Source organism: Sander lucioperca, chromosome 2, assembly GCF_008315115.2.
Source record: "Sander lucioperca isolate FBNREF2018 chromosome 2, SLUC_FBN_1.2, whole genome shotgun sequence".
NCBI classification, from domain to species: domain Eukaryota; kingdom Metazoa; phylum Chordata; class Actinopteri; order Perciformes; family Percidae; genus Sander; species Sander lucioperca.
This window is the reverse complement of record NC_050174.1, coordinates 5,766,649-5,784,811: the sequence shown is the minus strand read 5'-3', so window position 1 is coordinate 5,784,811 and position 18,163 is coordinate 5,766,649. Positions and strand designations below refer to the sequence as shown.

The 18,163-nt window shown below is 39.0% G+C and overlaps 1 protein-coding gene across 1 annotated transcript in view; it reads right to left on the bottom strand.

The window, feature by feature from the left end:
- Positions 1 to 18,163, bottom strand: part of cspg4b (chondroitin sulfate proteoglycan 4b) — a 29,289-nt gene that overhangs the window by 4,381 nt on the left and 6,745 nt on the right. The window contains exons 3-9 of the mRNA XM_031305682.2: positions 13,093 to 16,668; positions 11,970 to 12,443; positions 10,989 to 11,165; positions 4,666 to 4,864; positions 3,051 to 3,182; positions 712 to 884; positions 12 to 195 (exon numbers count right to left, since the gene is read on the bottom strand). Coding sequence (XP_031161542.2) covers positions 12 to 195; positions 712 to 884; positions 3,051 to 3,182; positions 4,666 to 4,864; positions 10,989 to 11,165; positions 11,970 to 12,443; positions 13,093 to 16,668 — 4,915 coding nt within the window. The remainder of the gene's footprint in view (positions 1 to 11; positions 196 to 711; positions 885 to 3,050; positions 3,183 to 4,665; positions 4,865 to 10,988; positions 11,166 to 11,969; positions 12,444 to 13,092; positions 16,669 to 18,163) is intronic.

Sequence of the window (18,163 nt, the reverse complement as noted above, 5' to 3'; positions counted from 1 at the left end):
CGTGTTCATACCTGTGTTTGCAAGCAGGACTGTGTTGTGTTCAGGTCCAGTATTCTCATAAGAAATGTCTATTTTGAAGGTCTGGCTGTCCAGAGAAGTAGGCGGGGATGCTACAGAGAAGGTCATAGAGTCCATGGCTTCCCAGCCCACTGACTCGATGGGGGTTTGCATGTACACAACCTCTTTCTTGTCCACCTGAGGTACAAAAACACCACAGATCCTCAGGCAAACCACGATCCAAAATATATTCACATCAGCAAATATGCAGATTAGCCATCCCTAAAGTGAACTGATGGTTTAATCAACTGTATAAAACAGTTCAGTGGCCTAAATAATTATTCACCATTCTGAAATACATTACTACAGTATGTGTAAGATTTCATCATTAATTTAAATCTGCTTTGCTCGTCAGTAAATAAAGTGCACAGAGCATCACAGCTTTAACTGTGTCAGATCATAATCCATCAGAAATAATTGATTACATAAGAGGCTTACATGTTCCATTTAGCAAAAGAAGTGCAAAGTCAATTTTCTGAATGAGGATGCAGACTATTATTCATACCTTGTAAATCTGGCAACTTTCTACATTCATGGAGGAACCCTAATGTTTAATATTAAACTGGTTCACATCCCTTGTATTTTAAAAATATCCAGTATATCTTATGTAAAATGAGAGAAAAGTGTTGATATGACTTTCAGTTCTTCACTCACCATGTCTTGTGTGAAAGTGGAGATGTCCATCGTTGAATTATCAGGCTGTCTCTTCAACAGACGGCCCAGTTTAGGCTGCCGAATCACACTGAATGTAATGATGCGGTTCAAGGTGTTGCTGATGTCATTGGTCACTGCTTGTAAATCCTCATTTGTGATTGGAGTAGAAGAGCCTGGAGGAAAGACATGAAATTAAATGAAGAGAATTACTGGTGAAGTGGCTTGGATAATTGATCATGAAACAATATATGGAAAGAAAATTACTTTTTCTTGTCTGGTTTTCAGTTTAGCTGCCAACACGCTGTTAAAACTCTTGTGTGACTGCATCAAATGCTGCAAGCTTCTCCTCTGGAAGCATTTTACATCTTTTTTCCACCAAATTATGCAAAACAAGCACTGACATAGACCAATGAGAGTCCTTTGATGTGTCAAATCAAAGCTGCACTGCAGACATCACAGGCTTTTTACAGCACTGTCCAACTGCAGTGCGGGGTGTTACATAAAATCCAAACAAGAAATTAAAAGTGGATCAGCTCCTTGCAGGCGCAAAAATCTTCCACTTGGGGAAACTGTAGAGAGACATATATGCATGATGACGGAGACTGACTACTAAGAGCTTCTTTTCTTCTTAAGATGAATAACAGATATTCCAGCTCTGCTGCCACTGTGACGATTGTAACGATCCTAAAAAATGACTGCTGATAAATGATGGAAGGCAATGATAGAGGGAAAGACGGATCAAAGTACAGGGAAATTCATTCATTGTTGTGAGCACTCCCACCATCCTAGTCTGTCTCTCATGGGAAATTTCCCTCTTAGAGGAAGAGGGATAGATGCGCTATTTTATCTTTTCACAAAACCTATCTTGCTCTGAATCTGCACAAGATGGGTTTTGGCTATATTGTCAGATATTTGTGCAGCATTTCGTGACAGTAGTATGTAAAAAGTAGAAGTAGTAGCTCACAGGAACATAGACAAACTACATAACACAATCAAAATACTTTCTAAAACTCCTGTGAGTTGTTTAGTGTGTGTGCAACTTTGGTAATTTGAGACTGAGATATATAAAAATAAAATAAAAACTTGTGTGAAACATACTTACCACTGCACAAACACACCATAAATGAAGTTTATGTTTACGAAGCGTATGGGATAATAATACATCTACATATAAAATGATGACAAATGATTAGAATAATACAGCAACATGGAACTGAGATAATCCATATTAGAACAGTATTAAGGCGCTACTATACTCCTATTTGCAATGAATGTCTTCCAGAAGAGACTGCCTGAAGGTGTGTCATTATCCCCACACTTCTGAAAACCAAACCAACGGCATTGGTTATTCCCATATTTAAACAATATTCATTTTTCCGTGACCTTCAAATATGGCCAGCGTGAAAGTGTCTCACGTCACCCCTTACCCCAATAAAACCCTTCATTGTCAGTTAAAGCTCCCAATCCCGCCCCACCCCCCCTTCATCTGCCCCGCCTGGCACAAAGCACAAACAGGGCTGCCTAAGACAGACAGTGGCACAGCTTTTCAAGTACCCACTCACCCTGTGGCTGGGAAGCTCAGCAGAGCGTGCCAGTTGGCAGTTTGCTGCTCTCACAATATCCTTTCCCTCTAACTCACAAGCCAGACTACTGGGAATCTCAGAAAATCTTGAAATGTATTTGCAGACACAGACGACAGCCAGCATGCTAAAAGTAGCATACTGTATATCAAAACTTTAAGCAATGTCAGCTGATTCACCAGTCTGGTATTTGGGTAAAGTAATGACTTGGCTGTTGGAAAGGTTCTGAATTATTTAACCCGAGCAGCTACTGGTGCAGGTAAAATCTTACAAAATACAGCAAATAAGAGGGCAAGGGTGACACACACACACACACACACACACACACACACCAATAGGAACAAAAAAGAGGAAATCAATACTTTTGTTGTGGATATTAAAAGCACAACTAAAAAGCATGACTGAGAGGCGGGCAACAATATGTTGTTTCAGTTCATTTCAGGAAGCAGCTGCGTAGTATCATTAAACAAAAGGAGAAATTCCACTTCAGTAATTCTACTGATCTCATATTGAAGGGAGGACAGAAAAAACACAGCTAAAAAGAGATGATAAGTTCAGACTGAAAATGCGGTTTGAATTCAAGTTTGGTTTGTACTTATATCAAACCAGTGACCCATTTTTAAAGTTTTACATCTTTGAGCTGAGCACCACAGAAAAGGGAAGAGAAAAAAAAAAAAAAAAGAGACACTAGCACACTGTTGGCTTTGTTTGACAATAATACAGATATAGAATAATTATCCTTGTTCTTTAATGATTTACCTGGAAACACCTTGAGTGGACGGTTTTTCTCTAAACTGAGAACTAAGGCCCTGGCAGTGATGCTGAAGATCTGCCTGGGAGTGAAGTTCACACCATCGTTGACTTGGAAGTTGAACCCTCCAGACATAGCTCCTGAAAATGTGATGAAACAAAAAATAAACAATTTAAAAGCAGTCAAAAAGACTGAGGCAAGTTTGTTCAATTTTGTCTGCTGCAGTGGATAAACTGAAACTTAGTTTTGTGAGAACATGTTTTCACTTTGTTCTTGGCAGATAAGATGTCTGGGTTCTGTTAAATATACATAAAAAAGTACTTGATCAGCACTCCTGATGCTGGTCTCAAGAAAAACTGCAATACAAGCTAAAATCCTTATTCCGAGTCAATAAGGGAATACTCAATCAAAATCAATACAGTCTATTACACTTGTGTGTGCAAAAAAGAAAGAGGCATACTTCAACATATTAGGTGGGGCGAGTCCCTTACACACAATTAATACAACCTTTCCTGGTGGTACAAGAACAGGCAAAGAAAAAAGTAGATAGGATTCAGAACAGTAAGCAGAAACCTGATCCGAGACTGACACCATCAAATGTTGACAGATACATTTACAGGAAATGGTTGATATTATCAGCTCCAACCAGTCTGTCTGTATCAGTGTTGCTAGAAATGTAACGGCCAATAAAGGAAGTTGCACATTGTTCTGGCAGATGACTATGGTTTCAATGTGAGTTGACACAAGTAGAAAGTAAATCAAACATTAGGAATTGTCAACAGCATCTTCTAGTGGACACAAATGGAACAACAACCACAACAAGTTATCTTGAATCTAAATAAATATTTGGCACTACTGCAATTCAATCTAAAGCATGTAGAGGAATAAAAGGAATTTGGAATTTGGAGCAAGCCATTACAGGTTATACTTGTAGGATTTAAATCAATATCACAATATTAAAAAATAATCCCTTTTCAATGTCAACATATATTACAGTGTGGCTGCTGCTTAATGTGTTCCACTGTTGATCAATATTTCACACATAAAAATCAAAAACATCAAATATCTATTTTTTATAGAATGACAACATGATCGAATTATCAAAATACAAATCTAATGAAAGTCAATAAATGATAACTGAGTACTGAATTACCGACCAGCCCATATTTATATGATAATAGTATTTTCTTCTTGAATACCCCTCTCTACAGAAACAGGAATGCTTAAAAATAGATATTATTGTAGTCACATTTCTGTTTTTTGTGTCTGTTAATTTTTTATCAATAGTTTTTTTTTTAATATATGTATATATATATATATATATATATATATATATATATATATATATATATATATATATATATATATATATATATATATATATATATATAGTTTTTGTAGTTTGTAATTTGGGGGGAGGACCAATGTATAAGTCTATGGCTTCTTCACTTCTCCTGTACCGCCCGTCACTTCTGTTTTTCATGCGGTTTGTATAAATGCAAAATAAAAATAAAATCAAACACAACATTTCTAGCTTTTGATATTTAAAAAAATTCTCTTCTGGCTTCTCCAGTGATGTGCAGTGTTAATATTTCAGTAGGTGATAGAAAAACAGATTTTTACCTTTGTGAACAAACAGTAGCTGGCCCTGGTCTATGTGTTCTTGGGTGAAGTTAAGCACTGCTTTCATGGGGGCACTCTTCAGGGCCAGGTGTCCATTGCTGGGTGGGGTCACCATGAAGTGCAGCCCCTCTGGGGGTGTGTCCAGGTCCTCCGCTCTCAGATCCTCTGGCCTGATCTCCGTCACTGAAGACACCCAAACCTGACACACAAGGCACACAACAGGTGCCATTTGTAATCTCCATGAAAATATAGACCTCAAGGAACATGAGGGAACAGAGACGTTTTGTATGACATGGCTCATGATGTAGGGGCTGACAGCTTAATGCCAGTTTGACATTTATTTTCAAAGAAGGAATTAAATACTGTCAAATTTTGTTATACAATGGCTACATTAAAGTTTATTTCCATTTGCAGATGTCAGTCTTTGAACACAACCCCCTGATAAATAGTAAATAAGATTGTCTGTAGGAAAGAAGGGGATTATGTCTCATGTACCTTTCTCACTTGTAGAGCACCTATGCAACACCTACTTACTGCTCAGATATATAATTGAAAAGGAAGCGAGACACATTAGGACCAACGGAAACAGCTGATGGTCCTCGTCATTCATCACCGCATACAATGGACCCAGGATGCAGTGAGTCCAGCTCTCTCTCTCTTCTCCTGTCATTTCCCATTGTGCAGTATATTATCCAACCAAGCAGAACTGAAAATAATCTCTAACTGAGGCACCTTTTGATTATAAGACAACAACCTATGGAAAAATGTCCCTTTGAGCATCACTCAAGTCCCGTTCAACATCATAATTCAAATGAAGGACATCGCAGGACTAGATATAGGCATGACTATAAAACACAGTTGGGTGAACTGCAGCGTGTTGGAGAGGCACAGTTAAGGTCCCGCTTCCATGTAAATTCAAAAGCCTCGAGCTAACACGAAGGAACAGAGGAACTCATTGACACACAGAGCACAAAGCAACTGAACCGCACAGACACTTGACAACAAAGGATGAGCCTCTGTACTTCAGGCCGGAAGAAAACTATTACATAACATACCACAGTCCCTCACACTGGTTATAATTCCACAGTAATTACTGACAGGACAAAAATCATGAGAATGTACGACTTACTCAAATCTGATTACTTGAAAGGACTAGGCCCTTTTTCACAGCAGATATTTTGACTTGTCATAGTAAGAAAAGCACAGGTGTTAACAATAACATTCACGATGGCTCTGTTCTATTCAAGTGTCCCAGTGAGCCAGCATGCACAATACATGAACCCTAAAACTAAAGCAGCTAAATGGAATTCAGCCATCATTCATATTATTATTACCAGCTGCGCTTTTCCTCCTGTAACATGTCTTCTGTGATTGTGATCTTCCATGAGGCCTATAAGTATTGGTGATCAGTGCTTGCAGTAATATAAAGACAGACATAATGTATTTGGCCACTTGGGGGTAATGGAAACAAGTTGCAAACACTGACATATAATCACCTTATATAGTTGTCATCAAAAACTTCTGAACCAGAAGGCCCGGTCATGTGCACTGATGTCTAAATAGCTTGATATAAAATGTTTTCCATCTGACACAAAGAGCACACGTTTTTATCCAAAAAAGCAAAAGGTTGGTATATATATATATACATATACACATTCAGCAGATACAAGGCAACACTATCTTTCATTTGGTGTCATGTTTGTGGCCACCTGGTGAATGTAAGTAATAATTATCACATTACATGCAGTAATTTGGCCCTTCTTCAAAATATAAATATTGATTATAGCAGCTTGTTTTAAGGTTAAAATAAATATTATATTAACAGGTTTGGTCACAAAGTCCACTCTGGTTGGAGTTCATGGTCTGAAATGTATTCTTATGTACCATACAATTTACAGTCCTTTTTATACAAATAAATGTCCTGTTTAGAGCAGTTTTTAGTAGGCCATACTGTAGTACAATGCAGCCACAAGATATGAGTTCTATATAAAGGGTGTGATCACAGTAACATCTCAGTGTTTACACAGTAGCTAACTAGCAGTTCCCACTGCTGTTCTATGAAAGTTGGTATATACTTGTATTTTGGGTTTCTACTAGAACATAATTACATGCGTTAATATTCAAAAAAACACATTATTTCTGCCATGCTGTCTGTCTGAATATACCTGTATTCATATATCTATACCTGTATTCATATATCTATACCTGTATTCATATATCTATATCTCTATATATATATATATATATATATATATATATATATATAGATATATATCTATATCTATATCTATATCTATATAGATATATATCTATATATCTATATCTATATCTATATCTATATATATATATATATATATATATATCTATATCTATATCTATATATATATATATAGATATATATATATATATATATATATGTATATACACACACACACACACACACACACACACACACACACACACACACACAGTAAGAGAATCACAGGTTAAGTTTTACCTTTTAAAACCACTAAATATTGGGCTACATTGGAGTCTAAATAGGCCTACCCTAAAATGACCAAATTAAAGGCTTGGGTGTAACTGGCAGTGAGCTGGCCTCTCACTTGGTTATAAGTGTTACTTACTGTAACAGAAGCATGGGGTACTTTTTCAATTAGCACCTGCAAACCCCACATCCACCCACCACATGGGGACATAACACACATCTCATTGGTCCCACAGCATAGCGTCTTCACACATGAGAAGATCTATGAGTGTGTGTTCAGCTAGCGGAAAATGACTATACTTCCAATAATCCCCCACTTAACAGGAAGTCACAGCAGGATCAGTCTGAGGAACAACATCAGTGTGACTCACCAAAATTCAAAGAAAAGACCAAAATCCAGACCTTCCACCTAACATCTAGTAAAATAATAACTAATGCTCACATTTAAATGAAACCGATTATCAATATGTGCAGACCAGTTTGTCAGTGACTATCACCAAAAATCATAAACAGCTCCCTTCTAAAAAATATTCTTAGAGTTTCTAATTAAAGCCACTTTAATTCAACTGATATCCCAGTGTTCTTCAGTGCAGTGAAATTTAAAAGTCGCTCTTCTCTGAGTCTGCAGGATCCCAGAGGAATTTGAGGCATTTGGTGCAAAGCTGCACAGACAATAGAGACCTATACTTCAGCCTCTCTTTTCAGCTGGACGGTTCACAACTCTAGCCACTAAAGCTGACAGAGTACAAGTCAGCATTGCTCAGCACATGGACACACACGACAACTTCCATCTAATTTACAAGTAAAACATTTAAAATGTATGCGAGTAGAAGTGCTTTTCACAGATGGGTGTTAAAGGTGCCATATTATGCTCATTTTCAGGTTCATACTTGAATTTTGGGTTTCTACTAGAACATAATCACATGCGTTAATGTTGTAGAGCAGTTTTTAGTAGGCCATACTGTAGTGCAATGCAGCCACAAGATATGAGTTCTATATAAAGGGTGTGATCACAGTAACATCTCAGTGTTTACACAGTAGCTAACTAGCAAGCATTTTTATTGGCAAGTTCCCACTGCTGTTCTATGAAAGTTGGTATATACTTGTATTTTGGGTTTCTACTAGAACATAATTACATGCGTTAATATAAAAAAAAACACATTATTTCTGCCATGCTGTCTGTCTGAATATACCTGTATTCATACATATACATATATATAATGCATATAATACATGACACAAGGGTAAGGGAATCACAGGTTAAGTTTTACCTTTTAAAACCACTAAATATTGGGCTACATTGGAGTCTAAATAGGCCTACCCTAAAATGACCAAATTAAAGGCTTGGGTGTAACTGGCAGTGAGCTGGCCTCTCACTTGGTTATACTTACTGGTTGTGTTACTTACTGGAACAGAAGCATGGGGTACTTTTTCAATTAGCACCTGCAAACCCCACATCCACCCACCACATGGGGACATAACACACATCTCATTGGTCCCACAGCATAACGTCTTCCCACATGAGAAGATCTATGAGTGTGTGTTCAGCTAGCGGAAAATGACTATACCTCCAATAATCCCCCACTTAACAGGAAGTCACAGCAGGATCAGTCTGAGGAACAACATCAGTGTGACTCACCAAAATTCAAAGAAAAGACACATGAGATCAATTTGCCCGAACAGCCCTGTGGAGTGAAGCTTAATCCCTCAAACATGACGGGAAGTGTCTGCTGCTCATTAGGTTGCAGCTTAAACGATGGAGATGACAGTCAAGTTTGAGCAAAACAAACTCACATAAGATTAGTACTACATTTGACTTCAGGAGAGTCTGCTCACAGCTCTATTCTACTCTCTAGTCACACTTTAAAACCCTGACAGTTAAACAATGTTTAATTCCATCTCAGAAAACCTCCACAGACTGCTGACATGAGTCCTTGGGATGGAATTATTTCTAAATGTCTGTCACAGACCTTGGAAAACAGAAACAGGTCAAATGTATGTCATAAATGTTAGTACTGCCATACTTTGTAGTGGATTAAAGTTCACTGGTTTCAGTTTAAAAAGTGTCTGCAGATTCTGATATTTGTTGGCATAGAAAATATTTTTTTAAACCTAGAAATCACTGGATGATCTTTCTTCTGTCTGTTTTCTTTTCTTCATTTTTGACAAAATAGTTGTTTTAAGACAGATGTATCCATTTCACAGGAAGATCATATTAAATCTTAGGGCTAATATAAATCTTATTTAGCATGTAAAAGTAATCCCTGTGGCATAATTGATTAATACAAATCGGATTAGTCCTTTTTATATATAAACATCAAAGCGGTTTCAAAACTTACTTTACAATAAATTATATGAGGGAATAAATAAATAACTGTGATTGTAAGAAGAAGACCTGTACACCTCTCAAAATCTTCCACATGTTTAACGAAGTGCAGTGGCAGAGAGCCACCTTGTGGACAAAATCCAGACCTTCCACCTAACATCTAGTAAAATAATAACTAATGATCGCATTTAAATGAAACCGATTATCAATATGTGCAGACCAGTTTGTCAGTGACTATCACCAAAAATCATAAACAGCTCCCTTCTAAAAAATATTCTTAGAGTTTCTAATTAAAGCCACTTTAATTCAACTGATATCCCAGTGTTCTTCAGTGCAGTGAAATTTAAAAGTCGCTCTTCTCTGAGTCTGCAGGATCCCAGAGGAATTTGAGGCATTTGGTGCAAAGCTGCACAGACAATAGAGACCTATACTTCAGCCTCTCTTTTCAGCTGGACGTCTCACAACTCTAGACACTAAAGCTGACAGAGTACAAGTCAGCACTGCTCAGCACATGGACACACACAAGTTCCATCTAATTTATGAGTAAAACATTTAAAATGTATGCGAGTAGTAGTGCTTTTTACAGATGGGTGTTAAAGGTGCCATATTATGCTCATTTTCAGGTTCATACTTGTATTTTGGGTTTCTAATAGAACATAATTACATGCGTTAATGTTTAAAAGGTGCTGTAGGTAGGATTGCGAAGATCCAGGACTTAGCCAAAAAATGTGAGCATCGACAACTTCTCAGTCCCTCCCCCCTTTCTGCTAAAGCCCAAAACATTCTCCTAAGCACCTCCCCCCACAAGGGAGAATGAATGTGTGTGCATGAGCAGTGACTGACATGCAGTTAGACACTTTTTACAACATGGCGCCTTTAAATAACTAGCATGGTTTCTTTGGATGAGCAAATAGTAAAGAGAGAAAGTAGAGAAAACTGGACTGAACTGAGGACATGTGGTCACAGTGTTTGCTATTTCCAGGCCATGCCATCATGCCAGTCAACACTAGGATGCCTGCAAAGTAGACTAAATTCAAGCGAGATATTTTCAGCAGCAAGACCGTGCCTGTGGGTTTTTCATTTTGTTTTAAACTCTTTTGTATTCATAAGAAGCATTTGAAATAATATCCAGTCAACCCAAACTATGCAAAATAGCAGCCCCCTCTTCAATTCAGTTCTTCAAGCAGCATTGCTGGCAACTGACCCACCAAAAAGCAGTGCTTTATTGTAATACTAGGAGAATTAGTTTGAAAGCTTAACATCCTAGCACAACAACAGGCCTTTCTACAAGTCCCAGGCACCTCCAATGTATGTCAATTGTGCTGCGCTGCCAGCCCCCTGAGACCCTCCTCCACATAGCAAACATAGTTTACCTAATCCAGCCAGCCAGCCAGCCATGACAACTTGCAACACTGCCCACATGAAAATTGTCTGACAGTAAGTTATGGTGCCAGACCTGCTAGTGAAAAAAAATGTCCAGAGTTTAAATATAGAGCAGCAGTGCCAACTCACCCTGAGGACCCTGTTGGCTGTAATAACAGGAGGCTCATCGTTGACAGCTGAAACCTGGATGTACACCGTCTGGGCTGCACTCTGCTTCCTCAGGCCCGTGTCATTGGCCACCACAGTGAAGTTGTCAGCTAAGGTTTCGCTGCTGTCGTGGATGTAGTAAATGAATTCGTGTTCCACCTGATTAAAGATAATGGAAATGATTAGAGAGACCCTGAGATTAAAACTGCAAAGATTTATTCAAAACAGAGAGGTACAAAACACTAGAATTATTTTTGACTCTTAGGTCATTATCATCACTTGGTCTATGACATAGTATGCATATACAGTATGGACAAAAACTAAAACCATTATTACTTTGCAAAATTTTGGAAATTAATTAGGAGCACAAACATAATTGCAATGCCAAGAGATTTCAGCTGGGGTCAGATGAGATGAAAACGTGGTCAACCAAAGGTAATACTATTTTCTTTTCTTTGATGTTGTGATTTAATTAAGGATGCATTTTAGGTTACAAACATTGTAAACATAAAGAAAATCTGTAGATTAGGGTCAAATTTCAGAATGAGTGACAGAAAAATACAGAGGACATAAGCCCCGTGCCTTCAGTGTTACTTACTGCAATAACAATCAATCACATGTTTTATCCATCAATCAAGTAGTCAAACATTGCTTAATATTATTCTTAATATTGCTATACAGAATTGTATAAGAATGCATGTTAGGTAACAATTCCTGGTAAGTTAGGTAAGTAATTCCTGTAGATTTGTGTCAAATCTGAAAAAACATCCTCTCCTTAAAATCATTTTATGCCTGTAAAATGGCAATGATCATGGTAAGACATGACCTCTGTGTCTTCAGTGTTAGTTATGGGCCTGAAAAATATTACCACCACATTAAATCAAATTATATCCATCAATCCAACTGCTGGTCTATTGCTATTTTTCTGTTACCACTATAAGAGCGTCTGTCAGAATTTCTCACCTGCCTCCTGGTAAAAGAGGTTATGGCCACACCGGGATGTCGAGAGTGCTCAATGTGACCATGCTGCGGGGGCTCAGTCAAACTATAGGGGAAGTTGATTCCAGAAAAGTGTCGGTTGGTGACTTTGAGCACATCCTGGGTCAGCGCCTTGGAGGCACCCTCATTCAGCGTGAAATTAAAGACCTGAAGTGGGATGAGGCGTGGGATGATGTCAACAGACATCCTAATGCCGTTGACGTCTGTCACCCCATTGGTGGCATCAAGGATGAAAGTGTCGTTCACTTTGTTGGGCTCCACCTGCATGTACTGGATGTTCCCACTGTTAATGTCCTCTTGGGTAAACGTCTTGACAGGGGACTGTTTGGTTCCGACGTAGCTCTCCCCCGCTTCGACAAAACGCCGGAGAACGCCATGAGACGGGGCTACCTTCACTGTGAATACAATCTCAGATGGCAGGTTGTCCTCGTGAGTGACCTGCAGCAATCAGAAAACATATTCACTGGTTAAATTTGAAATGTTCCAAGCGTCACTAAAGCTTAGTTTTCATTTTGCTCTCAATGTAACATGGCATTATCGTAAAAAGGAAACGCTGGCCAGCATTCAGCGTCTTCCCTTTCATAAGCCTTTAAAACAGTAAAAACTGCTCTTTTACTGTAACATTAGAGAGATATTGTCCTTTTATCATAAACTATCTGCTAAATGTTGTTCCCTTCTGACACCGTAACTACACCACGACATGATGCAGGTTATTTAATGAAATATTTTTAGAACCAGGTTTGGAAGCTCTTAACATAAAACGTTGAAATGAAACATTGTGTTCAGATTCCACAAGAATGCATATCATTATTTAGAATATATATAAATTATTATTATAATTCTTATCATTATTATCTTCTGTAAAGGAGATGTTTAGTGACCACTGGTCAAATAATAAAGAAAAACAAATTACTAGATTTTTGTGACAGATGATGTGGCATTGTAATGACATTTAAAACATAAATTGCAATATGACATAAAAGGATGGTATTGGCCTTCAAAATGGCCATTGTGTGATTTGAGCCAAAATAGAAATTGCATGACTTTTGATTAAAAACTCAATCTGGGTCTTTTCTGAAACACTCACCTCTAGTTTAGTTTCACTGATCTTCACTGGTTTTCCCTCTTCTACCAGTAAGATGTTGTGATGCAGCACAATGGGTGGCCTCTGATGACTTTCTAGGTAAACTTTCACATTGACTCCCACTGCAAGCTGAAGACCTTTAGCTTTCACTGTTAAATTAAAATAGTCTGCAAGATGCTTGCTGTCATTGTGCCGATAGGAGATCAGCCCATCCTTAAAGTCAGACTGTGAGAAGGAATCCACCTTTGTTTCATTGCGATAAAGTCCTCCATACTTGGGAGCCTCATCCAACTCAAAGAGGACCTCCTGGTCATCTCTGATGTCCATATTTGATATGACACTAAAATTATTGGTGGAAAAGGTTACTGATTGGCCCTTCTGAACCAGTAGGCCAGTGTTTTTGTCGACCTTCAAGAAAGGCTCATGTGCACTGATGTCTAAAAGGCTTGATATAAAATGTTTTCCATCTGAGACAAAGAGCACAAACCTGCCAGTGCTCACACCTTTATGAATGAACAACACTCGCTTTTCTTCCAAATCCTTCTGTTGAAACTTGAACAGCCGATGAGTAGTGTCATTAACCAGCACTAGGTCTCCCATCGGGATTCCACGTCGAGTGTAAATCAACTGGCCATCATCAAAATCAGAGTCTTCATCATGATAACGCAAATCCTCTATAGTAAGTAACTTCTGTCCATCCCTAACTACATGGAAAACTTTATCAATAACACGTACTGGCTTTCGGTCATTTAATAGCTGAATAGATATGTTGAACATTCCTTCTTTGGAGCCAATTTCATCTTCTGCGATGGAGGATTTGAAACCTTGGCTGGTGGAGGCTATGAAAGTGAACTCATCTTGAGTTGTTTCACTGTCGTCATGGATGTACATTATCCGTTCCTCTAATATATCCTGGTTACTAAAGGTTAAGATGTTGTCGTAGCTAGCATTGGAATTTGACTGATTAATACGGACTAGCTTCCCATGTTTGGGGCTGCTTATGACAGTGTAGTACATATCCTTTGTACTCAAAGTCTCTGCAAACAGGTCATCTTTCATTATAAGTTTACTTTCTCCCTCCAGAAGTGAGAGTCCATCGTTTCTCATAAACACACTGTTGACATCAGCTTTAATGGAAAACCGGAAATCATAGTTTTGTGACTGAGCATGTCTAGAAACCAGCTGAAATTTGAACCTGTCGCTTGTATCTTCATAAGGCCTGTCGACTAGCTCGTAATGTATTTTTAGATCTGTTACATCTCTTTGGCTAAAGGTTGAATTCTTGCTCAAGACTGTGGTGTCGCGCAGGAGTTTCCCTTTCTTTGGTGTGGTGAGAACCCGGAAATAAAGGTCATCCTCTGAGAGGGTCACACCTTCAGCTGTGGCAAAAAGATACTCTGAGTCCAGTGTCACTTTCCTAACTTTATTCATGTCTATCATAACATTCCTCAATAGGTGGTACTTCACCCACTTCACAGTGATTGGGAAGAGTATTTCAGTGGTTTCCCTTGCAGCCACATTAACTTTGCTCTTAAAGTAATCAGTGACATTGGATGTCTGGATTTCTTGAAAAGTGCTAACATACCTCAGGCGCTCTTTTTCTAGAAGCCTTTGGGAAAATGAGTCAGTAGGCCTCCATTCACCGCTTGAGTGAAGTCTCTGGAGTTCTCCAAACTGAGGGGGTTCAATGATATCATACCGGATGTCTATAATTTGTTTCACAGCATTGGTTTGCACAGCCAGCTGCTTTGAACCAAGTATAGCTGTCTCTCCTTGAATGATCTGAAGGCCTGTGTTGTTGGCAATCTTATACTCCAGTGCTACAGCCATGATCCTTAGAACCACAGTATTGCTGACCTTTTCCCCATCGCCAACTCTAAGAACTATCCTTGAGTTTCGAACTCCTGTGTGAACATAGTACACCCTCAGTTCCTCCAAGTCTAAATATGAGAATGAGGTCACTGCCTTGCCAGGTTTGTTTTCAATTTCTAAATATCCTGCATCAGCATTTAGGTTCCCAAGCACAGAGAATGCAAGGTCGGTGTAGCTGCTGTCAATATCTGTGGCCTTTAAAATATCAGTGGTGAGGCGTTTCTTTGAGTTCTCCAACAGGACAAAAAGGTTTCCTTCAGGGAGACTCAATTCAGGTGCATCGTTGGTGGGTGTCACAGTAATATTGTAGCGGTACAACTTGTTGCCCTTCAGATAATCAGGAACTTGCTTTTTACTGCTAGAATAAATTGAAAACATGAAGAAGTCATCTGGTTCCTCTGAGCCTCCATGGATATACATCACTCGTCCATGCCAAAGGTCCAACATGCTGAAGGTGTTCTCCTCTTGGTCCTGATCAACATCAAGTCTTATCTGACCACGAATTGGTTGCTCCCGAATTCGGAACATAATCTGAGACTGTCTAATCCCAAGATTCTTGAAGTCCAAGAGTACCTTGATGTGTTTGGCCTCAAGAGATGCTCGACCACCTTCCTGGACCACAAGGTTTTTGAGCTGCACAAAATTTGAGCTATACTTTCTGTCCAAGCCCCTTGCAATGGTGGACATGTGAAGTGATGGTGTTGGTGTCACCAAGGGAAAGAGGGATCCTGGAGCACTTGTTGGAATCACAGTGGTCGATGGTTCTGGTTCTTTCTCTGGCTCACAGCCAACTGAGATATCCTTGGTGACTACAGCATTGGAGAGACCTGTTTTCACTCCGTTGACTTCAATGTTCTTCAAACATCCTTTAAAGGAACCTCCTCTGACACGCTTGCCAGACACAGAGACAAGCCCCACCTTCCTGACTTCAGATCTGGTGCTGTCATCGATACCGCCAACAAAAAGATAACCTTTAAAATGAAGCCCCTTTGAACGAGAGCTAATGCTACTTTTCACTATCTCTCCATCAACAGTAAGCTCAAGGCTTTTGGAACTGAAATGCAACTTGATGGAATGCCATTTCCTGTCATTGATGAATGTAAGGGATCGAAGCTCAGTTATGGTTCCACCTTTCCCAACAATGGCCACTGGTAAACCTTCCTGAATCTCTACAGCCAGAAAGTCCCCCTCTCTGGCTGAATTGTACAGGACAATTCCCTCTTTGGCTGAAGTGTGCACAACACACTCGAATATCGCTTCCTGCTGGGTGTTCCAGGTTGGAAGAGAAATGTAAGCCCTGGAGCTAAAGAAGCTGATAGGGTCCTCCTCGGTAGCAAAGAATTGGGGACTACAGCCTAAAGACACCTCATGGACATTCTTGAATCCGGTATATGGCCTCAGTGATGACAACAAGTCATGTTCGTTAAAAATCACCTCGTCCATGCAGCCTCGGAAGCCGATCGGGTCCCTGGGGAGGTAAAGTCTGTCCAGGCCTCCTGAGCCTCCGACATAAAGACCATCCAAAATCTGGAAATCATGATGGGAGCCTGGTGGCATCTTTGCACCCGTGTGAGAGTTCTTGTCTACAGTCAGAGTGATGTTGTGCTGCACATGGCGAACCTCCACAGAGTGCCAGGCCAGGTCATTAAGCTGGATGCCTCTCTCTGACTGTAACATTAGCTCCCTCGATCCAAGATCAAGTTTCAGCTAAGAGAAAAAACAAGACAACGGGATTAGAAAATATGTTATATTACAGAAATAAAAGGTAAATCCTCATACTGATCTAAGCAGCAATTTAATTTTATTTCAGGTTTATCATATTAGAATAGATGTATTTTGTGATGTCCCACATTCAAATATGATAGCTGTTACACTAGTTACGTGCTTCTAGGCAGTGTTGATCAGTTGGTCCACACAAATACTTTAAGAACTACTGAATGGATTTGCATGACATTTAGGTGCAGACATTCGTGGTATTTAGAGGATGAAGCCTACTGACTTTGGTGATCCCCTCCCTTTTCTTCTTGAACCACCATTAGTTTGTTGGTTTTATTTTTTATTTCTTAGTAACATTTCTGACAACTATTGCATGGATTGCCATTAAATGTGGTACAGATATGCCCAGAGGATGAATCCTGATGAGTTTGGTGATGTCCTTTTTTCCAGCATCACCATGAGGTTCACGTTTGCAGTTTTAAAGTCAAATGTCTTGACAACTTTTGGATGGATTGCAATTCAGTTTTGGTAGGCATTCATGACCCCCTCAGGATGAACTGTATTTCATTTGGTGGTCCTTTAACTTTTCAACTACCGCCATTATCAGGTGACACTTAACTAATATCATAAACATTATACCCACTAAACATCAGCATGTTAGCATTGTCCATACAAGCAGGTTAGCATGTTTTTAGTATTTAGCTCAAAAGTACAACCTCACAGTGTCTCTACCATAGCGGTAGACTCTTGGTTAAACATTCATAAACAGGTTTCAACTGTTTGGTATGATTATGAAGACATCATTGTAAAAATAATATTGTAATAAATATGAATATAACATTACAAAAATAATATTCAGAGTCCTAAAATATTGTCATTGTATCAAATGCTATAATTGTTTCTATAACCTATGACATTATGACTTATAAGAATTAAATTATTAAGTGTAGACACTGTGACACCTGGAAAGGGAAACACAGGATTTAGACTGCTTATGTTCCATGATGTCACCCGCTGTAATAACAGTGAGCTTTTCTGCAATTTAAAGCAGGAAGAGAACTATCATCTCTTTGCCTTGAGCTATGTCCACAGAGCATCATGTCACCATCTCAAACTAATGCTGCATTTAGATGACGTGCTTGTCAAGGCTTGCTGCTGAGTCCCTGCTATTCATGCACGGATTTCCAGGGAGCGACGCTCATGTCTGACTCATGGAATGAGACCCCAAGCCTGAGGATAAGTGAACAAAAAAAATTGGTGCCAGTTTAAGGAACAGGGACGAGCAGTTCACTCCAATGCAACACAGTCGTCAATTCATTTCCGGGAGCACAAGTCTGACACAAATAGAAGCTTAGCCACAAGGATTTCTCAAATTTGACGCACAAAGCTATAACGCATACCTCAGAACTCTGTGTGTTTCCTATGAATGTGTCTGCATATTAAAAAGGCTTTCTACAATATGTCTTTCCATTTTGTATGCTGATTT